Source organism: Drosophila albomicans, chromosome 3 (genome assembly GCF_009650485.2).
Source record: "Drosophila albomicans strain 15112-1751.03 chromosome 3, ASM965048v2, whole genome shotgun sequence".
In the NCBI taxonomy this organism is placed as follows: Eukaryota; Metazoa; Arthropoda; class Insecta; order Diptera; family Drosophilidae; genus Drosophila; species Drosophila albomicans.
The window spans coordinates 21,978,303-22,001,770 of record NC_047629.2 but is presented as its reverse complement, the minus strand read 5'-3'; the positions used below and the strand labels follow the sequence as shown (position 1 = coordinate 22,001,770).

Genomic DNA, 23,468 nt, shown 5'->3' with positions numbered 1-23,468 from the left:
TCCATTAAGCGAGCAGGCTTTAAGAGCAAGTGCTCATTTGTGAGGTGACTACTGACTACTACTGACCACTAAACACGATTCGTAGAGCATCGAAATTATTTGCATAAGTACTACTGAATGCCGCTTCCGATGTCTTCGATTTCATTGTCATTGGTTGGGTCACGAAATGCTCGAGTTGAGTCCATTGTTGGGACTGCGGCACGTGCTGCTCATATTTAAACATCCAGAGGGACGAACACACATATTGTGATCATTGCTATTAGCTGGCCAACGGAGTCAGTCGAGGGACCATTTGGGGTCTGCTTATTATTTTAATGGGCATTTTACTGTGTCGATTTCGAGTTGTTCTTGCAAGTGTCATCGCATCAGCCATGATTTTAATGCCACTTTAATACAATTTTTATGCATCGCTTAGCCATATAAATACGTGCCCAAATGCCCCGCAAATACCAAGCATTATTTCGAATCAATGATTTGACATATTCCCACAGAGCCTGTGGTCAAAATGACGCCGTATCATTCGACAATATTAAAAGCAAATATCGATCCAATGGCTGATTATTAGTCAGATAAATAAAGCTCTCTCTCTCTCACTTACTTACTCACTCACTGACAAGAGAGTAAAGACAAGAGAACACCACAAAATACTATACAAATTTATTTAATTCTGTTTACAAATTTTGTGCATATGCAAAAGAATTCAAATTGAGAGAGATTTGAGTGGTCTTCCATTGTTTATGTTTACTTCGCGCACATTTTATTCTTGACTACAGAATTGCTTTCAAATTTGGATATTCTTTAAATAAAAATCAATTTTTCATGAGCACAGATTGAGTGCATTAAATTAAATAGTTTGGGGATGTTGTACAATATTTAGTTGTTAATAAATAAAATAAATGGAATTAATTTCACTGGCTCGAAAATTCAAAATTTTTTCTCTCTGAAATCACAGGAATAATTGACAATTGTTTTTTAGTGTTTCTTTTTCAGTTTTTTTAGAAAAGTTGGGTTTTCCGTGCCAATGAGAAAAAAATTGTTGGCCTACAAATTAGATTTGGCCTCGGACTTTTGGTTATTTGTACAATTTTCTTGTCACATTTATACAACATTTAATTTAAGTACATAATTTCCATGGTTTGGCTTTGGGCCTTTGCTTCTAGTTTCAGCTAATTAAACGCTGCACCAGGCAAAGCCAATTGGGAAAAGGCAAGCGGTAAGCAGCATGCGGCGAGTGGCAAGTTGCAAGTAACAAGTGGCAAATGCAAATTGGAGCAGTTCAAAAGTATACCAAGTTCGGGGCAACTTTTCAGCGTCAAGTGACAGGCAGCATATGGAAACTAACGATTTATCTTACTTTTTTTTAATTAAAATGATCACATAAGGCGAATGCGTTGTTGATGCCACATTGCCACAAGTAGTTTCCTCTCTAATTAGCAGCTCAACTTTGACTAACAATTTCGCTTAATCATTGCGCATTTCGTTCTCCTCTCTCCCCTGCTTTTTACTTTACCGTCAACTCTTTTGAAGCATTCTGAAATCAATTGGTGCAACAAGCTGTCTGCAGTCTCGTGTGCAACTTTGTCGGGCTTTCGTTGCATGCGTCACTCTTTAGTCACAAATTTCAATATTGCACATACTTTCTGGGTCAAATTGTTAGTACACGGACTTAAAATGGTTAGCTTGAAGCTAGTTAGTTTAATGAGTGATTGTAAATTCGAAAACTATATTTCCATCCTCTTTCCATGAACCAAAATCGTGAGATTCTCTGTATTGGGATAAGGAGACGGCTTCTTAAGATCCTCTTGAGTCTTTGCGTCGACTTCTTCGACTGGCTTTCCATGAACCGAAATCGTCAGATTCTCTGTATTGGGATAAAGCGATGGCTTCCTAAGTGCCTCTTGAGCCTTTGGGTGGACTTCTTCGACTGGCTGTTCGGCTCCGATGGTCAATTCTACATATTCGTTGTACATAATAATCCACAAATGAGCCACCACACCTGCGGCAAATGTTAGGTAAAAGTTATATGTGCTTCACAACGCGTTTAAAGAGCTAAGAGCAGCTAACCTGCAAGGCTCCAAGATATCAAAATCCAGATAAATGAGACAGGTCCTCTGTCTACACGTGGACATATGATCATGACTCCAGTATTGAGCATTGAGAGAAAGCAGAACACTGTTATTACCAACCAGCCAAGCATAAGCTTAGCGCGATGCTTTGGATGGGCCTTCAAAATTCCAAAGAGTAGACTTAAGGTAGCCACAAATTCTAGATCACGCATTGTCTCCAGACCCTCATTCCCTATTAATTCAGACTGATCAGCGGTTGAACAAAGTTTAATATCTTAAGTATACTTACAAGGAAAGGGAAGAGTATGGGTAATGAGGGCTAGGCCATAGACCATTAGCCCAATGGCAATCTGCGCATTGCGATTACTCAGCCACATTGCTAGCTAAGGAACAGAACAGAACTGAAGAATCGTACAACACAAATTACTACTCATATTGATGAGATCTAGAACGCTCAATACATGTTTGCTAGCACTCAAGTGTTGAATCGAACACGGTATGATTAAAGTAAATCGAAAGTGTATCAGCGTTAGATTTGTTGTGCATGAGTTCGATGCGAACACTCAGTTCGAATATCTTATCGATTTCTTTGTGTTTGCCAATCAAACTCAAACTTCTTGCTGATCAGAGCTTTTATATTTGATTGCCTATGACGTCAGATCACAGCAGCAAGTTCTATATTGATATGTATATATGTGGCTTTTGGATTTTTAAACAGTTGTGTCTTTGTTTATAAAGCTCATATCTCGTATTCTTTCCGAATTCGCAAAAGCAGTATACCTAATCTCTCATCCTACTTTTGCAAAGCTATGTTTTGACACCGTTATATTTACTGACGTGGGAATATATTGTTGGGGTGTCTCAATAGATGTATATTTTTATCATTGACTAAAAAAAATAAACTGCTTACAATGTCCGAAAAGTAAACTTCTGTGGTTTCCGGTTTAAAAAGTTATAGAATATCTGTATGAAAGGGATCGAAACATGCTCCGAATGTCGTCATCTGCAATACTCAGATATTATACGCGGATTTCATCTTATCTACTGAATAATTTAATTTAGTATTACCATGAGAATGAAATCAAATGTCGCTTACTCTCAACAGAAAATCGAAATGGATATCCTAACGCGATCAGTAATTTTTGTTTGTTTGGCAACATTTCGATAAGGGAAATCAATAACTATTGAATTTGTAAGCATTGTCTGTAAGCTCTTTATTGGTCAATATAATCTAGATGTTTATATTACTAATTTCTCAGTTATCTTATCGATTTCGAAAGTATTTTATTCTTTTTTGGTAGTATATACATGATAATAATCTCAATAAAAAGCTTTAGCTTATACTTAATATTTGAAGTGTGTAGTAATTATTTCTTTGTTCTTGTGCTTTGTTCGCAACAATATTTATTTACACTTTTTATGTGCACTTTACAAGATAATCGTTTCCCTTAACTCTGAATCGATACCGACAGATTCTCAGAGGTTGGAATATATGGTGGCGGAGTTTCCTTTGTCTCGTAGATCGGACTAATCTGATTAGCAACCGGAGGAAGACTTAGTCCTGCTCCATTGACTTGGATCAACTCAACATATTCCAAGTAAATGATGTACATCGCGTAGCCCACAACAGCTGCAATAAATTTATAATTTTCATTATGATATCCTGATTAGCTACATCAATTTTCAACTTACCCATTGCTAGCCAGAATGCCAAAAGGGCAAATAGTGAGCCAATAAAGTATCCGAAGGTGTAGGAAACAAAGTCGCTACCAATAAACTTAAAACTGCAAATCGCTATGGACATTTCGAAGAATGTCGTAGTGCCTAACCAGAAGAGGATAAGTTTATCCTTATGAAGCTGTTCCTTCTTAAAAATTGCAAAGAGTAGAACAGCTGTCGCCACCAACTGCAATCCGCGTACCACATGCAAGAACATCTGCAATTCTTTAAAAAATTGTATACAATTAGTTATTATTTTGAGACTATAAACAAATGGTTATTTTTCCAACCATAATTATCATAGGCGTAGGTGGCAATTGCCAATCCCATGACAATTACTGCAGCTGCACAATGCCTGTATGTCTTGTTTAACAACATCTCGATTCGGTAACTGAAACACGTCTAATTTGGTGAATTGCTTTTCGAGGTGTGGCGAAATATTGCCATTAGCTGTGTATTCTCGATTGGTTTGCTCTCTATCTCATTTTTCCAGTATCTTATCGGCTCGGAGAGCAGCGTTCTGGGAAGCACACGCAATCATTTTGCAAGTGTCTATCAATGGCAAATGCTGATTCCTCGTACATTCATTTTTTTAAAGTTTGTGGTGCCTTCTATAAACTGAGAGCATTGACTCCTGGGTATCACGGAGTATCTAAGTGTACAATAGGGTATTATAATTGAGTAAGAATAACATCTGTTTGCACTGTTATTTAATTTGGAGAGATACTTCTGTTATTCTACACCATTTACTCTAATTTACTTTTATATATATTTGTGAAATTAAATTTGCTCTAAAATATGTATAGCACATTTAAAATTTTAAACTTATGCAAGCACTGAAGTTCTGAAAATAGTTTATTATCTTATGGTCGAGTATTGTGTTTGCGGCTTTTTCTTCATGTTTGTATTGCGCTCTTCTGTTTGATACCCTTTTGCTTTGTAGAAATTCCTGAGTCAATCTAAAATGCATGGGCATTCTGTGCCTGCCTGGAGCATATTAACTTTTTGGCAACCCATTTGACCAGAGAGGCAAAAGTTGCATTCATTAGAAATCCAATTGGTCACACACTTTGGCTTTTTCGGTGACGCCAAAGCTATGAAAAGTTCATAAAGCAAAATGAATGCTTAACTAAATCAGACACACATACTAACGCATGCACAGTGAAGCATACAAAGAGAGAGAAAGAAAGAAAGAAAGAGAGAGAGAATGTGTTTGTGTGTGTGTGTGTGTGTGGCACATTGTGCATTCATGTTCATTTGATAGCTGAAGTTTTGCTATTTGTGCATAGAAAACTTTTGTTTTTCGGGTTTTAGTGGCAATTATTTTTACATTTAGCGAGAGAGGCAGAGAGTTCTTAAATCGTTTGCCTATCTAGACTGCCAGCCTGCCATATAAACAGGTGCAGGATGTGCATGCAAATAACCTTAAAGGCGAAACTTTTTCAAGTTTCCCATTTCAAGCAGGCAGCGAAAGTTGATCGCAACTTTTCAACGAATTGACTTTTTAATTAAAATTTGTTTTCTCCTCACACACACACAACCACGTGAAGACTGCATTAAGTGTGTCTGTGTGTGATTCCTATAAGGCATTATACAAATTTTTGGTAGCACTCTGTCGTCACTGGCATGCGTAATTTATGAATATTTGTAATTAACATCCCGCCAAAATCATCATAAATTTCATCTAATTGCATTTTTATGATGTTCAAATTGTTGTTGTATTTTTTTTTGTTTTTTGCTTAGAGAGAATGCCCATAAATAAACCAAACTCAGGGCTCGAAAGCAAAGCCAGTCCATTTAAAGTTTGCACGTGAAGACGTGAACAGAAAAGACAAATGAGAACAACATTTCATTCAGGTAACTAAATATTTTCTTCAAAAATGATGATGATTAGTCTTAATGGCAGCAGTATTTTTATAACTAACTGCCAAAAAGTTTAGAGACAAGTTTCACAGTTATTCAAATTAGGTCTGCCTATAAATTAATGGTATTAAAAATGCCTGCAAAGTACGTATAATGTAAATTTTGCTTTAAATGTTCTATATCAAATTCTTAACTAATTGGCTGCTCAATATTTCTAGTTTAATTCACATTTTCATTATTTAAAGCGCAAACTGTCATGGTAAATTGTTTGCTTTGAATTTAAATCGTCCAAGAAGTATATTAAAAAATTAAATTGATTAAAAGATCGTTCTCGTATATCTTAGTAGTTTAAAATATTTTTGTTTTACTTTTCAGATTATAGCAAAAGTCTTGACAGTGCTGTCAAGTGAATTGCATAGTCTTTTGGTTCACTTTTGTTTGGCTACAAAGTTAGCAGCAAAAAAGGAAACCAAAACTTTTGTGTATTGTTTGTCTTTCGGCAGCGCTTTCGTTTAGCTTTAAGCTTACTTTTTATTTGTATTTTGATTTGTTGCTTCATTTCCTCGATTGTTTATTAATTTGCTAGTTTATTAGGCATGAATGTTAGAATGAAGTAAAAGTTTTGCCATTAGCAAACTGCCTCAACAGTCTTGTCGTGCATCAAAGGTGTCTGGTTAGGGGCTGAGAAAAAGAATAAATGGCACCCAAGGCACATTGGGGAGGTGCCTCACAGCTGTCTGTCTGATAAATGAGTCCATTGCAGGCTGGCTGCAAAAGAAATGTAAGCACAGAGAGGCCCAACATGGCCATGTGGTTAAAATATCAGCTGCCATTCACAGTTGTGAGAGATGTGAGGATTGAAACAGAATGGATTAGAACAGAATGGAAACAGAGAGCGGAGTGGGTCTTGAAATGCTGCTCATTTATTTCATTTAAATGCGCATTTAAATCTATTTAAAAGTCCACATGAGCCGGGCACAAAGCCGAAGAGACAACAGTCCTTCTACAGCCTGAACAGCAAAAAAATGAATGAAAATAAAGGGCAAATAAAAGGCAAGGCAAGGCAAGGCAAAGGCGCAAAGGCGGGACAAAGGCACAACCTCAACTCGAGTTAGTTCAGTGGAGTACGAGTTCAGCTCTCAGCATGATTTAACGATAATGAAGGTATTTACGAGTTTAGCCTTAGTCTGGCAAAAGCAAAACTCATCATAATGCCGGCAGCAGTAGCAGCAAATAGCATTGGCAGCACCAGCAGCAAAAGGTTACACATTCAACACACACAGGGAGAAAGAGAGCGAGAAATGGAGATATACACGCATAGATGCTTAACCTGCCGTAGAGTTGAATGTGGAAGGTACGCATGTCCTGGCACTTGTAAGATGTTTTGCAAAAACTTTTTTGTTGTCGCCGTTGATAAGGACAATGACAATGACAACTACTCGAAACGACAGCACGCTGAGCACCAACAGCTCACCTGCCGCATCCATAACCCGCAGCGCGCAACCCGCAACCCGCCAAACAATAGCTAAAGTTGTGTACCTTTCCAACCTTTCCCTATATAGTAAAGTACTACTTGAGCTGCCACACGTAATCCAGCCAAAAGGAGAGAAGGAGCGGGGGGTGGCTATGTCAAGGCACATTGTGCGCTAATAAAATTTAATTTGCTATAAAATGTTACACACACACACACTTTCAAATATACATATAGATCAGTGTGGTGGGTGTGCGTATCAGTCATAAAGCAGCGTCAACATAATTACAAACGATTCGAAATGAAAAATTTTATTTTCCAATTTATGATACACACAGTCTCAGGGCGCTGGCAAAGTGAAACAATTTTTGGTTCGTTGCCTTTTTAGTGCCTTTTAATATTAAGCAGCTGCATTGAATTCAAATTAGCCCCGCTCCTCCCACAGCCTCAAGGAAAATATGAAAATCTAAGCGATAAAAGCGATTTAATACACAGCTCATCTCTTTCCACAAGCCAACGAACGAATACTCTGTAAAATATTCATATTAAATAAATGTAATTTTCAATATATATGAAGTTCTTTATCAAATAGTCATTTTACCAACATTGAGTTAATTTCGTTGTTGAATTAAAGACAGCTTCAGTTGGACTTCTGTTACAGCTTGAGTTTCATTTTATTACATTTCTATGCAGTGCAGTCGAGAGTCGAGTCGTGAGAGTCCAACACCTGACTCTGCATCTGTGTCTCTGTCTTCGTCTGCGTCTCGGTTTTCGCCTTGGACTATGGACTGTCCATGGCTTTCATCTACATACAAATTTTATGATGCTGCCGTCTGTGTTCAGCGTAAATCCACTTGCCACTGCGCGGGTTTTATTGTCAGCCAACTCCAAGGTTGTTCCGGAGTCCTGGAGGGAGAAGTGTTGGCAATGCGCTGTGGTTGATGTTGGATTTGCTGGTGGCGGCATTTAGCGAGAACAAAAGGCGTTGCGAACTTAGCCGAATCGTATCTCTCAGCAGTTGATCCGACTCTGCCACTTGGCACATGCCACATGCAACCAAGCGATGCATTGCGTATCCGTCAAACCAACAAATTATTCGCATCCAGCTGAGCTACCTTCATTACCTATATCCGAAAGTGCAACTGGAACTGAAACTGAAACTAGAGCAGTCCTTGGTCAAGACAATGGCTTCTATTCCCTACCCATCCCAATCCCTCTTTCCCTATGTGGCTGGATTGGTGTGGCACCTTCAGTTGGCATGCAGCCAAAAATGCTTTTTGGTTGCTTGGCTGTTACTTGTGTGATTTCCAGCTGATTGCTGATTGCAGTTTGCTTTGTGGTTGCATTAACCGAACCGAGTTGCAAGTGTAAAGACAATGCCAATGCCGTTGGCCATATCTGTGAGGCATTGCACACATTCACACACACACACGGCGTATACGCAATATGCATACACACACTTATAGTATTATCCCCATGTGTCTGCAGCTTGCCTTTTTCGCTCATTGTCTTTGTAAGTACTGCTGCTGCTTCTGCTGTTGCTGGTTATTGTTGCTGCGCATTTTCAATTATAATTATTAACAGCTTGCAAATGCATTTTTGCTTTTGTATGCTTTGGGGAATTTTAACTCACCTGAGCAATGCACTTGATGCTTGCATAATTTCCTGGCCGTGCGCCTTGCTCTGCATTCATTGCATTGTCCTTGCGCTTCGTTGTCGTTGCCGTTGCCGCTCCCGTTGATGTTGCTCTCGTTCGTTGTCTGGTTGTAGTTGTTTTAAGTGGTTTTTTCTGCCAGTCCAGGCACTTGTAGTTTTTCTTTATTATTTTTACCTGCTTTCCGTGCTGCCATTTTGCCCAAAGGCAACTTTTAACATTTAATGATGCTGCTTTGTATTTTAATACGCTTTGCTTGCTTCACAGCACCTCCTCCTCCTCCCATTCCTCTTTCCTGTGTGCCCTCTATTCCTAGTACCCGACTACATTCTCTTTCCTATCTCCCCCCTTCACATTCCCAATATGCCACGGCCCTAGTACTACTGACAGCACGTGCCATAAGCAGTGCTTTGAAAAACTTTTAAGTAGACATGCAACGTGGCCAACCCCAGTCTTCCTTCTGTTCCTCCTCCTTCTCGTCGTCTTCTCTCCGCCTACATCATTCTGTTTTTTGCCTTTTGCGCTTTAAGTTGTCTACTCAGTTCCAATTTTTTGCGCTGCCTGTGCTCAGCCTGCCAAGGTGTTTGCAGCAATTTGTGTCACCCGACTCGGATTCGGATGCCTGCCTTCCTGGTGTTCTCTGTCGCTCTCTGCTGTCTTGCTGTCCTACCATCTTCCATCCTTCTTGTCGTGTCCTTGACAAAGCAGCTGCTCCAACTCCTGCTGTTCCTGCTGTTTCTCAGTTGTCCATTGGCTCTCAGTACTTTGATTGTTGCCTCAGCATGCGGCGCACAGATTGCGCCAATTTAACCTGTTGCCATTCGCGCTTTGGATTTCATTGACATCGCTTGGCTTTGCTTGCTCTGAAGTTGAGGTTGAGTTGAGTTGAAAGTTCAACTTCGATTTGGTTTTCGTTTTCGATTTTGGCAGCGAAAACTTTTTGCTATAGGCTCTCTGTGCGGCAAAGTCAAAGACGGAAATGAACTGCAGTCGAGTTGAGGCGCACTTTTAATGCAATTCCAATTTAACTTCGTTACAGTTTCAATGCACCTTCAAATCGCATTTGCCGTTCAAAACTTTTCGCCACTTTCCAAAATCACGAAGTAATTGCAATTTCCCAAATTTGTGAACAATTTACAAAATTAAGTTCGCTAAAGTTTCAAAACACGCTCCCGGGCTTCGCAAAGACCACAGCAGCGACAAAGTCAGAGAGGGAGAGGGAGAGTGAGAGAAAGAGAAAGAGAGAGAGAGAGAGTGAAAAAGCGGGATAGAAAATGTGGTAAAACAAAGGCAAGTTAGGTTGATTGAAGGATGGAGTATATGGAGTATACTATATGCCTTTAGTCACCACGAAATGAAAACTTATCGGCGCTCAACATCCAATTGAAATCCAAAGTTTGAGCACTCAATGCAAGCATGACTCAAAGCTGGCCAACTTGATTGGCATTTGGGATAAGACATCGGACATCGCTTGGATGGACAGAACAGCTTTCAATTTCATCTTTTATTTTGCATAGGGCGTTGGCATCGGCTTCGGCATCGGCATCGGCAAATGCAAATGATTCTGCTCGGTGCTGCACATGCACATGCTCATAGTCATTACAAATTAATTTCACACGTGACTAAGTCGACATGGCAGCTAGAACTAGAAGGTGGAGCAGCCAGCGAGTGAGGGAGGAAGGGAGTTAGGGATGCAAAGGAATGCCAACATCAGGTTGGGCAGCAAACTGACATTGTGTCACTCATATGACATTCAATTACGAGAAGTTGTTGCATCTTGATGAGCAAATGTGCCATATAATATGCTCTTGCGCCCTCCGGCATCATCATCTTTGTCCCCCTCTCTGTGCTGCAGAAGTACTTCCCTCTATCGTTGTGCCCTAACTGCCACATGCAACTGCATGCTGATTGCTGATCCCCATATGGAGCGCAATCGATGATGTTGTCGATGCTTCTGATGCTGACGTTGCAAGCAACAGAAACTGTTGCATAAGCCAAGGGACAATGTCGAATTCAAGAGTGTGTTGAGTACTTTGTGCGTAAAATTGACTGAAAGCCGAATGCAAATGGAATCTTGGCTTGGTTCATTGCATTTTTTGAACCACCTTCACAAGAGTTGAAAGACCCAATATCAATATTGGGGGGGATAAATGAATTTAGTTTCTATAGGGGCAAATCGTTGTGTTCTAGCTAACGAGCTGAGAGAAAGAATGTGAATATAACCAGAGAGTAATCTGAATTTTCATCTCTATCAGAAAATTCACCTAAGTACGGTAAACACTTAATTACATGAATTGTTTATTTCAAGAATTGTTTATATAATTATTCGAATTGTTGTTTGGTTTGGCTTTCTTTTCTATTTTTAACGCAATCATTTCTTTGCAATAAACAAACTGCGTAAATTCGGTTTGCTTACATTGGTTTTTGAATGCCAAATCGCAATGAACTCTGTAGCATGTATAAATTATATTTTAATTCTTCAAAGTGCTTGACCTTTACAGTCCACTATAATTTGTGGAATCCAGTACAATAAAAGTTGACTTTTTTTAATTGAGCAAAATAATTAAATATATTATATTGTATATTTCTTGTTGGAAAATGTGTTCTATAAAATGTTGCAAAGCAGAATGTAAATAATTATTAATTGATGTTGTGTTTTCAAATAACAAAGAGATTGCACATTGAGATAAGCCCAGCCGAACACGCAATCTCTCACTCACTTTCCTCGGGCATATGACAAGTCGAATAAGATAAAATAATCATTAAAATCTTTTACTCACTTAAAAGTTCAACATTTGAAGCTATGCATTAAAAGTGTCAATAAAAATATTATTAAAGATTTTAGAATAGATAAATATTTGAGTAGTAGTGTATTTAACTGTCGCAAAGACCTGCGCTTTATAAAAATACGTTGTTCATTGAGTACATAAGATGTAGAAAACTAAAATATGCGCTTTCAGTTACTCTGAAATCGTTGCAGTGAAATGTCGTTGAGCAAGAAAACTATTAATATTATTATTGGACTCATCGTGATGGGCTTGAGCCTGTCCACCTGTCTATTATCGTATCGTAGTAAGGAAGGATAAATTTCATAAAACTGTCTTTTAATTTTCAATTATTTCGAAATAGATCAGAGAGAGTATCTTGATGTTTTGCGACCATTACAAATTTTTGCCACTGCAATTATGATATATGGAATTCTTAAGGCTCATCCGGCTCATATGCCCAAGATGCTGCTCTTCTGGTTGGCCGCATCGTCGATATTCTGTACCATTCTGATTTACGTTTGTCTTGACTACATAACCAACTATAATTATAGATATTATAGAACTGAATGGTATATTGGTACTGTAGCGCCTCTTTTGGCTGCTGGTAAGTGTGTGAATTAATGCCTTGAAAACAATTCCTACAACTATTCAATTGCAGCTGGTGTAGCGTACATGATGAACAAAATTTATGAGGAGTATGTTGAGCTCACTCTAGGTGCAGATGAACCCGTTAAAGACAATCAACCACCCAAATATGATCAGACCTTGAACAATTTTGTTATCTCATCAAACGCCTAAATTGAATTTCGACCAAATTCTTGGAATATTTAACTCGAAATAACTTTGCATCCGCTTCAATTCAGAATAGAAAGGCAGAAATTTTCATTCAATTGTGAAATAGAAAAGTTGCATGCTACTTTTTTAAATGCGCACATTAAACTTTAAAGCTTTGAAATGAGGGTTTAACATGCACATTAAAGTGTTAGTAATCGATCAATTTTTACATTACTCTATCAACATAGAAAATTTGTATTCCGCTTTATTTAATTGTGAACAAATTCTTCGAAATAAAATTACATTTGCTTCATTTCGGAGAAAAAAGAAACCCATTTTCATTGAATTGTGAAATTGAAAATGTACATGCTAATTTATTAAATATACACATTAAATTTGAAGCAACTAAATTGAGGTTTATCATGAAAATATAATGTACTATGTATAAAAATGTTAGTAATCGATCAATATTTAAATTTTATTATAAACACTTCAATCTTAAAAAGCTTTTCAATTGAGTATTAGCATTAAAATATAACTATATAGTAAAAAGCTTGTAATCGATCAATATTTTTATTTCACAAATTTATCTTCAACGACTTTTGCATTTCGCCATTTCGTCATTTCCCATCTCTCTTTCTGTCTCTTTTTTTCGTGCATACAAGCTCTCCAATCTTTTTTGTTATCAATTGTTGTTGAATAGAAACAACAGCGACACCAAACCAAACGCAACACCTTCAGTTGGTGTTAAATCGTTGTGGCGAAATGTCGTTGAACAAGCAAAATGTCCGAACATTAATTGGACTCGTTGTGATGGGCTTGAGTCTGTCCACCTGTTTGTTATCAAATCGCTGTAAGCAAATACTAAATTGCGCTTTACAAACCTTACCTACTATAGTATGTCTATTTTGCAATAGCTCAGTCAGTTTTTCTTGGATTATCACGAGCACTACAAGTTTTTGCAACTATAATTATGATTTTCGGAATTCGAAAGGCTTATTCGGATCATAAGCCAAAGATACTGCTCTTTTGGCTGGTTATTTCATCTTTTTTCTGTACCGCGCTAATTTACATCACTATTGATTATTTAGCCTATAATGGTTTCAGATATTATAGATTTGAGTTGTACTGGGCTACTGTAGCACCTTCTCTAGCTGTTGGTGAGTAAACATCATATGTGAATTTAATCTTCGATAATTATCTCTGTAACATTGCCAATTACAGCTGCTGTGCTATACTTGATGAACATCATATATAAAGAGTACGTGGAGCTCACTCATGGAACTCCACAGTTTGAAGAAGTGAAACTAAAACCTCCGCCCTATGAATCCGATTTACATAAATTTCTTGTGTCATTAAATGAATAAATTTCATATTTTGTTGATTTGTTACATACATCTGGAATGTATAAGCTACTTGCATTACCAAAACATTAAAATCTTGAAATAAATTATTTAATTGTTGCAAACTGTCAATTATCTTATCAGTTTCTCTGGAATTGTTGTGGTGAAATGTTTTTAAATATGCTTTTTACACATCTAATGGGTATGGAAATCTTTTCATAGTATGTACCTGACAAATTACAGATAGACAAATTAAGTTAAATTCAAATTAAAGCATTATGAATGCTTGGGAATTTTGAGAGACTCACAAGTCTTAGCAACTCTTACTTTGATCTTCGGAATTCCAACTTTCTCGTGTGAACAAATTTGACTGTGAGTAAGTATATTTAAACATAACTTCACCAACAGTAAATTTTTGGTTAAATCTAGTTAAGAGAAGCTGCATAAGAAGTGAAGTTTCTAGAGCTGCTTATATTTGATATTGCAATATAATTGGTGCATGCAACCTGCACAGATTCAGAAATCGACTGCAGCTGCTGACATAACAAAAGGAAGTGTTTGAGGGATGTGAACACCTGCCATGAACACATTGTTTTTGAACAGTGATGCATATTGACGTAAGCTTCTCCTTTCTTCCTCCCATTAAGCTGCGTTTGCCAATTTTTGGTTGTTCTGGCCAGCTGCCGTTCAAACGAGTCTAAATTGGCAATTCGAGTATGTCCTCGCGTGTCCTGTGTCCGATAAGCATGAGAATAACACACATCAGCAGTAATGAAAACAACACGAATCATTTTTATTAAAAATTTCATTTTCATTTGCAACGCGAAAATGCGAAAATACGAAAATGGGGAAAATGGCAGAAATGGGGAAAATGGCAAAAATGTGGCAAACATGAAATATGAGCATTAAATGGCTGTCGGGCGGGGGGCATTGCGTACAGTCCATCACAGTCCTTGAGCGCCAACCCAACCAAAAAAAAAGCCCGAGTCCCCACAAACCCAATCCCAAGTCCGAAACCGACTTGCAATAACGATCTGCCGCTTTCATCCAGTGTCCCCTTGGCTATCGTAGAGCTGCTGCTTGCCTCGGGCAAAGCGTTGACGTTCGAAAATTAAAATTACACAGCAAAACTTGCAGTGCAGTGTTCAAATATGCTAGAAAACGCGGAGCTGAGGCAGAGTAAGCAGCAGAGGCAGCCAAAGGAAGCTCTAAGGAAAAACAAACTGAAGAGCCGGAAACGACTTCCATTGGCGCTGGCGGCCACAATTATTATTTTATCCTAAGCTGGAACCCGCATCGGGATTGAGTAAACACGCAGGCAGTTAAGATTATTCGATTCTTAAATAAACAAACAAAAAAAAAAAAAAAAAAAACGTTTGCAGAATAGGTCAAAATGGAATCTCATTCCCACATCGAAACAACCCAGCTCTCTGTTTTTTCTTTCTGACTCGTTTCGCATATAGAAATGACTCTTACAGGCAGAGGAATTTAATTAAAGACGTTTAAGATTAATTGTTCACAAATATAAAGAATTTATTTGTGTATCCAATCGAAACTATTATCGTACTTCCGACAAATTAAGTGTGAGAGACTAAACCAACTGCTCCATATGAATCATTTAAATAACAATAAAATAAACAGAGCGATAAAAAGCGTTTCCCAGAAAAAATAAATAAACATTGTGTCGCTAACTGATAACAAAGTTCGGCCAGAGACCAATCGATCGTTGTTTGAGTGTAGCTTATCTTAAAGAGTGAGAGAGAAAGAAAAAACATAAAGAGAGAAAAATATTTCGAATACAGTTCTGAGCTAAAAAATTGAGATAACATACCGAGGCAATTTTGATTTGTTTTGTGCCTCAGGCGAACAGCGACTCAAACACAATTAAGCCTAGACCTTGTGGAGAGTTTATATAATGTGATGTTTAGTTAGTAAATCAAAAGAAGTCTATTGAAAATACTTTAAGCACATTATTTACATGTTGTTGTACATAATTCTTTTACATTGAACTTGCACTAACAATCAACAATGCAGCTCGAGTGAACTACAAGCTCCAAGCACCGCAAGCCTTTGCATTCTGTGCGCAATTAGCCCCACAATGGCAGCCAATGTGCATGCGAATATATATATATGTATAAGCATAACACACATATACATATGTGTATGTGTGTGTGCATGCATGTGGCAAGCAACAACGCTGGCAGCCAACAGGTGCCCCTACCCCTGTCGGCAGCCGGCTGCCGGCAGTCTGCAACCTGCAACCTGCAGCCTGCACATACTCGGCCCGAGCACTTAAAATTTAAAGCGTTTCAAGTGTAATTGCGCGGTAGCCGTTAACGAGCCGCTTGTTAAAGTCCCAACCTCTTTGGCACCTGCCCTGAAAACACGCGGTTAACTGCAGCATTTAAGAAATAAATCAAACTCGACCAGCTAGATACTCTGCAATACAAATAGAGATAAGAGCTCTGCATTCAAGTTGCTCATGAAATATTTCAAGTTGAGTTTGCAGCATTTTAATTATTCCTAGTTGATGCCACTGGGGAAACAGCATGGGCTGTGGTAGAAACAACTGCTGCTGCTGCTGATGCAACTTCTGTTGCATAACCAGAGTATGCTGACCATAGGTAACCTGAGTCCTTAGCCGCTGTGGTTGCCGGCATGGCATTAATTAACATTTCAATAGCGAGGGGCACTGCGCAGAAATAATTTCATTGCATTCAACACGCTGGACCTTAAAGAGGGCGTCATTTAAGTTTTTAAATTGCGCGGCGCCTCCAGAGATGCTGCACGAACTATCGCGTCGCATAATTCAACTTTTTGGTGGGTGGCCTGTAAAATGTGCAGCATGTAGACCGAAACTATGCAAGTTTCATGAAAGTTAAGCGCACTCTTCGCGCTCTTCGTGTGTGTGTTTGGGGCGCCACAATGTTTAAAGCATGCCACGCCGCATCGAGTGTGGGCCAGCAGCTGCGGTCAATGTATGGCAAATTGGATACACTAATTGACACCTGTGACATCCACAATGATGGTCGCAACTGACCATCGACGCAGAGGAAAGCAGCAGAAAACGAAGGACACGAAACAGTTGAAGTTCTGACCAAAGCCCAGAGCCTAAACAAACGAAAGAAAATATAATGAAAATACTGCGGTTCGGGCACCTCAATCAAGCATAAGAAAAATGTAAAAATGCCTTCAAAGCGGTGTCAGAAATTAAAAATAAACAAATTTGTATGCACAGCAACAACAAGGACAACAACAACAACAACCATGAGAAGGGACGCTGAACAGAAGCAGCATCAACAGCAGCTGCTGCTGCTGCTCATTTGAAAGGGAATTTTTTCGGGGTTTAAGAATTTAGTTGACGTTGATATGACTAAGACTTGTGATTATATATTTATATAAAATATATATGTATGTTATATATACTGAATAGTTGCTGGATGCATCTCGTCCCGCGCCATTATCCTGCTAATGTCCCTTCGTGCCGTCTCTCACTCACTGCCAGAAATTTGCCATTTACGTAATTAATATTTACCTCTCATTGTTGAATTTTCGGTCTCTGGGAAAACTTTTGTGATTTTTTGCGCTGTTGCTGTTGTTGTTGTTTGTTTCCTGCTCGCTGCGCGCAGACTTACAAATTACGCACTAATTAAGCGGCTTCTACGGTGGCGTCGACCATTTTTCAAAAAGTCCTTGGCTCACTTAAGGCTCACGGACAAGGGGACACGGCTTTTGGGTCAGCCTCAGCCACAGCTTTTGGCTTATTCTGATCACCTCCGAGCGTCGAACTTGCAACGCGCATTAAGCGACAAAAGTTAATGTGCATAATTAATTTGCTTTTGCACTTTGCTGAGCCTTCATTTTGTTTTGTTTCGTGTTATTTTTTTTGGTTTTGTTTTTGCTTCGTTTCTTTCCCTTTTGTTTATTGCCAATGTCATTGTTGTTGCTGTTGTTGTAGTTGTTTTGTTGGTCCGAGCATAAATCAAATTGAAGTGAGCTGTCGACACGGGTATTCAAATTCAGCTTTCAGTCAAAAATACCTGAAGAGGGGCAATGGCAATGGCAGATGTGGAATGGGGGATGGCCAATTAAGCTGCCAAGTTGCCAAGTGGCGCACGTGAGGCACAAAAGCCGCAGCTGTTGGCAGCCAGCAACAAATTCATCATACGCACTGTGTAACATTTTTAATTGGCTGTGAAATTAAATTGCGCCCAACGCACACCTGACGATGCCTAAGATCCTTACAGCATCGAGCAACAAACGCAAACGCACTGCAGGTGGGTTGCTGGGTGGATGGTCGAGTGGTTGCGTTGCGTGCTTGCGTGGGTTGCTGGATTTTAGGCAGCAAATTCAATTGGCATAACATCGTGCGCAATAAACAACTTCATTTGCCAAATTTACTACCAGATAATTGAATAGCTTCCAGCAGCGACATAGACAAAGCCAAAAAAAAAAATGAACACACAGTCACAATCGAGTCTTGAGTTGGGCAGGCTCGACTCGGCTCAGCTGGCTTCTGTTTGCTGTGTGTCGCTCCACATGCTCAACTCGTATAACATGCAAATGCCAAATTCAATAAACTCGATGCCTGGCAACAAATAGACCAAATTATTGCAAACCTACAAACAAACACACGTGCAATATCAACACACTTGTCGCTACTTGCCACTTGCCAGGGCTTAGACAAGTCGCCGAGCCACTTAGGAGCACAAAAATGCCATTGCCATTGCCATTTCCATTCCCATTCGCATTTCCACAGCCATTTCCATTACCATTGCTATTGCCACTGACTGAGGCTGTGGCAATACCAAGTAAATTGAACGACAAAAGTGCGTGCAATTGGCAAGCAGCCTGCTTCAGCCAGGATTCGTCTTGCTCTTTTCCCCCCGCCATGCGATAGATTTGTGGCCATAAGTCGAGGGGTCGTATGCGTGATGTGAGCACATTTGCCTACGAAAAAACAGCAGCCAGCGGCGGCAATCTAAAAGATACACACGTACGGCAAACTGTATCTTTAAAATAGCAAAGTCAACTTGTGCCATAAGCCGCCACCGTTGATGTCTCTTTTTTCTTTCTCAGCAGCAGCAGCAGCGAGTGAATAAATTTAATTGTGAAATTTAAGAACAGTTGCCAAAGTTCATATCGCTATTTGATTACTTAAAAAATCATATTTTCTATGAATGCTGTCTGATTCCTTGATCAATTTCCTTGACGAAGCTTAAATTTGCGATGCTGTATTTACTTTTGGTTTCGCTCAGCTTGTTGTCGTTCTCGTTGTCGTGACGCCTGGGATTAGGCCTATTAATAAATTTTGCGCCTGGGAATTACCACTTAAAGTCAGCTGACCAAAACTTTCAGCTCTTCAGTCCGAATTGCGTCGCATTTATCAGCTGGCATGACGTTGTTGAGCAAATGGCCGAACTTGACGTTGTTTAAGCGCCGTCGAGGGATTCAAATGCTGCCACAGCGCACGGCAGCAACAGTGGATGGCCATCCACTAGTAGTAGCAGTAGCTGCTGGAATCTCTCCAACATTTTCATTTTGTGTGTGTTTTGCTAAATGTGAGAGATTTTGATTTTGTCGCTGTAGTCCTAAGTATTCTGCATGTTTAGTTGGTCGCTTGTGCCGGGAATTGGGGTTTCCAAATGTGCCAAAGGGATGACACTGTTGATGATGGCGGACGGGGGAAGGAGGATACATTCAAAGATACTTTTGCTCGTGAAATTTTGGTTGCACATGGCGAGTTGTGCATTCAAATGGCTTTAAGCTTTTTGCATGTTTTGCCTGCGGTTGTCGTCGCTCATAAATAATTCAAATAATTTACACGCTTACTTAAACGTTTGCTGGAACCGCTTGTGCGTCTGTAAATATGTAGTATATGTATCTGTGTATGTGGGTTGGTATACCACATTATGTGGTTCATTGGTTTGTGCCACACGCCGCCCTCCATGCAACCCACTGGCAAGCCCATGCGTAGCAATCAACTAGGACCGTTCATGCTGCTTTAACAGTTAACTAAAGTGAACTCAACTAAACTTTTCTCACACACACCCAAACAGACACACACACACATACACTCGAAGCTGCCAACTGTTGTTGGTTTCTGTGGTTTTACATTTTCATATCAAGCTTAAATATTTTACACCAATTTTGAGCTGCGCTTGCTCTATCCCTTGTTATAATTTATAAAATTCCTATATCTGCAACACGACAACACAACGCGCTATCAGGCCACATGGAAAAGTAGAGATCAGAGCTGCATGTCAAGAGCATTAAAAACCCAAATGCACGTAAATTACTTTTCATTGAAAGTTTCTCCAGCTAAAAACAAAAAAAATATTATATATAAAATAATACTAATCAAGTTTATCAACGCTTAATGAATTTAAGAGATTTCTATTTGTGTCGATAAAATACCTAAAAATGAATTTATTTAAGTACATATAATTAATGTTTTAAATAAAGGCAACCTTAACGTATGTTACAATGTACAATTTTATTTTATTTGAATGTAGTTGGTCCTTGCTTCCCTCACTCTTCAAGACAGCATTGCGTGTGAGTCTGAAATGCTCGCGATTCACATAAATATATTTTGATTTATAATGACACATCTCTCTTAAGATAAGAAAGATTCTCTCAATCACAATTAACGTTTCAGTTAAGTTCCACAATGCGATTATATGTCGCTTTTAAGGTCTGTTAGCTGTGCTCGGTGATTCGATCGGCAGTTTATTTTAAGCAATCGTTCAAAACATTTGCATTCCACATTTTCCAAATTGAGTTTTTGAATATAATCTCATTATGGGGTGCCTTAAAGCTAGTGGAATCGCAATTACCATAATCAGTGTTCTCTTCACGCATTTTCTTTTTATCGTATACGGCATTGAGGGGACATTTCTTTGGAATCTGAAAAACAATTGTAAGAAGATAACTAATTGGAATTATATTTAACTTTAAATAGGATTTTTTTTAATATGTATCATTTTATAATTTTCTTTCAGTTTTTAATTCATCTATGGTTCTTCTGGGTAACGGCTCTAATTTAATTTTTAACATGTTTGCCTTGACACGCATAATCAAAAACGATCCTCTCGGAGTCAAACTATGGATCGCTTATTCAATAGCTCTTGCTTCGCTTCTTATCTTGGCTATTTTTTATAAAATACTTTCAGGAATAACATATGAAATTTGTTTCGTTTTTATAAGTGAGTATATTTAATTAAAAAGTTTTTCCCTAATTGTTATTACATTCTATTTTATTTTTTAACAGTTTACCTCTTTATTTCAACTATTATAATGGGTTTTCTTCAAAGGAATCTTCAAAGAAAACAGAATGTGACATTTGAGACTCAAATCGATGACTCTTAAAGCTAATGAAAATAATGATATCATCTTTACAATTACAACTTATTTTCAACATTTCAATAAAAGCAACTCAAGAAATAAATTTGACTATTTGTGCAATTATTTAAATACAAGATGCTCAGAATGGCAATAACAAATGCTGATAACAAATAATAACAAAAGCTCTTTCAAGATCTCAGAATAAAGAGTACTTACTCTTTAATGCTGAGTTAAGTAAGACGATTTTTATTTTGCGATACTCTTAAATTTCTCTTTGTAAATATTCCTCTTTATTGGGTTATGTTCATGATGCTCGGCCTTGTGTACGGCAGTCTATGTTGAGCATGAACTCTAACAGCATTAGTGCTCTAAAAATCAGTTTTGTTAAACTGAAGGCTTTTGGAATTTCTGTTGCCGACATCAGTGTGTTGCTTGCGAATTAGATTGTTGTGAAAATTTGGATAGTTGGTGGTAAGGTATGATCAAAATTTGATATTTGTAACTTATTAGCTTCAAATCCTTTTTTTGCAGCTGTCATTACTTTGGATTACAGTTTTAACCAGCAACATTGTATTTAATATAAAGATTCTTCTGATCAAAATGACCGATCTGGAATTCGAGAATGGATATAGTTTTTAATCGCATTTGGTTTGGTAATCATCGGGCCCATTCACTCAATCCAATGCTACAAAACGAACAACAACTTCGGGCGGTACTGAAAGTTATCACCAACATCAACAATATGCGAGCTTGAGTGGAAATGGGAGAGTTCAATTGGCCAATTGAATTTTGCAGTTGGTGAACTATTGACCACTTCACTTGGCTAAGATAAAGACTGATATGAGGCTGTCCATATATTACGTAATCACGTTTTCTGCGATTTTTGACCCCCTCCCCTCTGGTAATCAAAAGTAATCATTAAATGAACACCCTCCCCACCACAATGATTACGTAATCACAAAAAAAGAAAATTATTCAAATTTGTTCTTTTAATCTATATTTTCAAGAGGAGATTCCAGCCAATCCTTAATATTATTTATTACTGGAAGTAAATAATAGAATATGTATATCGACTTAATTATAGAGTTGCATTCGGTACTTATTGACGGAGTAATCGGCGCGAAACCAATTTTTGAATAAATACTTTTAACAATAAAATTTTTATAAAATGATTACGTAATCATTGAGCAAGACCCCTCTCTCCGCATGTAATCAAACATAATCATATCCTTGACCCCACCGCCACCCCTAAGTGATTGCGTAATATATGGACAACCCCTATAATGACGCAGCTCTCTTAAGATAAGAAAGATTCTCTTAATCATAATTCACGTTTCAGTTAAGTTCCACAATGCGATTATATGTCGATTTTAAGGTTTGTTTGCGGTGCTCGGCGATTCGAGCGGCAGTTTATTTTAAGCAATCGTTCAAAACACTTGCATTCCAAATTTTTACCATTATACCATTTGGTATATTTTTAGTATTTTTGTATTTTTGGTATATTACCGCTGATAACAAATAATAACAAAAGCTCTTTCAAGATCTCAGAATAAAGAGTACTTACTCTTTAATGCTGAGTTAAGTAAGTCTATTTTTTTTTGCGATTCTCTTAAGTCTCACTTTGTAAATAATCCTCTCTATTGGGTTATATTCATGGTGCTCGGCTTTGCGTTCGGCAGTCTATGTTAAGCTGAACTCTAACAGCATTAGTGATCTAAAAATCAGTTTTGTTAAACTGTAATTCAACATGAAATGCTTGAAGGCTTTTGGAATTTCTGTTGCCGACATCAGGGTGTTGCTTGCGAATTAGATTGTTGTGACAATTTGGATAGTTGGTGGTAAGGTATGATCAAAATTTGATATTTGTAACTTATTAGCTTCAAATCCTTTTTTGCAGCTGTCATTACTTTGGATTACAGTTTTAACCAGCAACATTGTATTTAATATTAACATATTAATATTTAATGATCAAAATGACCGATCTGCAATTAGAGAATGGATATATTTTTCAATCGCATTTGGTTCGGTGATCATCGGGCCCATTTTTTAGGAAACATTTTTTAAAAGATCAAGTTATTGATTTATATATTTATCGGTAAGTACTACATACTTACATAGCTTAGCCACGGATCATTTAATATATATTATACTCCACAGTTTACCTAATAGTTTCGGTTGTTGTCATTACTACATCACGAACTACAACTTCGGGCGGTACTCAAAGTTATCATTAACATCAACAATATGCGAGCTTGAGTGCAAATGGGAGAGCTCAATTGCCGAATTGAATTTTGCAGTTGGTGAACTATTGACCAACCCACCTGGCTAAGATAAGGACTGATATGGAAACTGTGATGATTCTGAATATCTCACTCAATAATGATAATGATGAATGCTGTCAATGATTAAGAATTTAATGACTGTCAGTGCGATGTATCTGGCGGTTAAGATTAAGTTGACATAAAA

General features: G+C 38.1%; 4 protein-coding genes and 1 long non-coding RNA gene across 6 annotated transcripts; 3 read left to right on the top strand and 2 right to left on the bottom strand.

Moving 5' to 3' along the window:
• Positions 1 to 686: 686 nt before the first annotated feature.
• Positions 687 to 2,471, bottom strand: LOC117568683 (uncharacterized). The gene is made up of 3 exons (XM_034249491.2): positions 2,356 to 2,471; positions 2,065 to 2,298; positions 687 to 1,996 (listed from the first exon to the last, which is right to left on the bottom strand). The coding sequence occupies exons 1-3, from the start codon at positions 2,441 to 2,443 to the stop codon at positions 1,722 to 1,724; spliced, it is 597 nt and encodes a 198-aa protein (XP_034105382.1). The 5' UTR covers positions 2,444 to 2,471; the 3' UTR covers positions 687 to 1,721.
• A 784-nt stretch (positions 2,472 to 3,255) lies between these two features.
• LOC117568609 (uncharacterized) lies at positions 3,256 to 4,199 on the bottom strand. Its single transcript, XM_034249370.2, has 3 exons — positions 4,076 to 4,199; positions 3,759 to 4,010; positions 3,256 to 3,696 (listed from the first exon to the last, which is right to left on the bottom strand). The coding sequence occupies exons 1-3, from the start codon at positions 4,161 to 4,163 to the stop codon at positions 3,515 to 3,517; spliced, it is 522 nt and encodes a 173-aa protein (XP_034105261.1). The 5' UTR covers positions 4,164 to 4,199; the 3' UTR covers positions 3,256 to 3,514.
• Positions 4,200 to 11,748: 7,549 nt separating this feature from the next.
• On the top strand, positions 11,749 to 12,810 carry LOC117568447 (uncharacterized). Of its 2 annotated transcripts, none has more exons than XM_034249118.2 (3): positions 11,749 to 11,842; positions 11,903 to 12,145; positions 12,200 to 12,810. In XM_034249118.2, the coding sequence occupies exons 1-3, from the start codon at positions 11,758 to 11,760 to the stop codon at positions 12,337 to 12,339; spliced, it is 468 nt and encodes a 155-aa protein (XP_034105009.1). In that variant the 5' UTR covers positions 11,749 to 11,757; the 3' UTR covers positions 12,340 to 12,810. The 2 variants fall into 2 exon arrangements, with proteins under 2 accessions (XP_034105009.1, XP_034105008.1); XM_034249117.2 differs by having other exon boundaries at positions 11,749 to 11,845; positions 12,200 to 12,809.
• Positions 12,811 to 13,050: 240 nt separating this feature from the next.
• On the top strand, positions 13,051 to 13,773 carry LOC117568446 (uncharacterized). Its single transcript, XM_034249116.2, has 3 exons — positions 13,051 to 13,168; positions 13,233 to 13,475; positions 13,540 to 13,773. Exons 1-3 carry the CDS (start codon positions 13,081 to 13,083, stop codon positions 13,680 to 13,682), a joined length of 474 nt encoding a protein of 157 aa, XP_034105007.1. The 5' UTR covers positions 13,051 to 13,080; the 3' UTR covers positions 13,683 to 13,773.
• Positions 13,774 to 20,403: 6,630 nt separating this feature from the next.
• On the top strand, positions 20,404 to 21,090 carry LOC117570822 (uncharacterized). The gene is made up of 3 exons (XR_004572381.2): positions 20,404 to 20,577; positions 20,660 to 20,863; positions 20,929 to 21,090. It is a non-coding gene; the product is annotated as an uncharacterized LOC117570822 (long non-coding RNA).
• Positions 21,091 to 23,468: the final 2,378 nt, after the last annotated feature.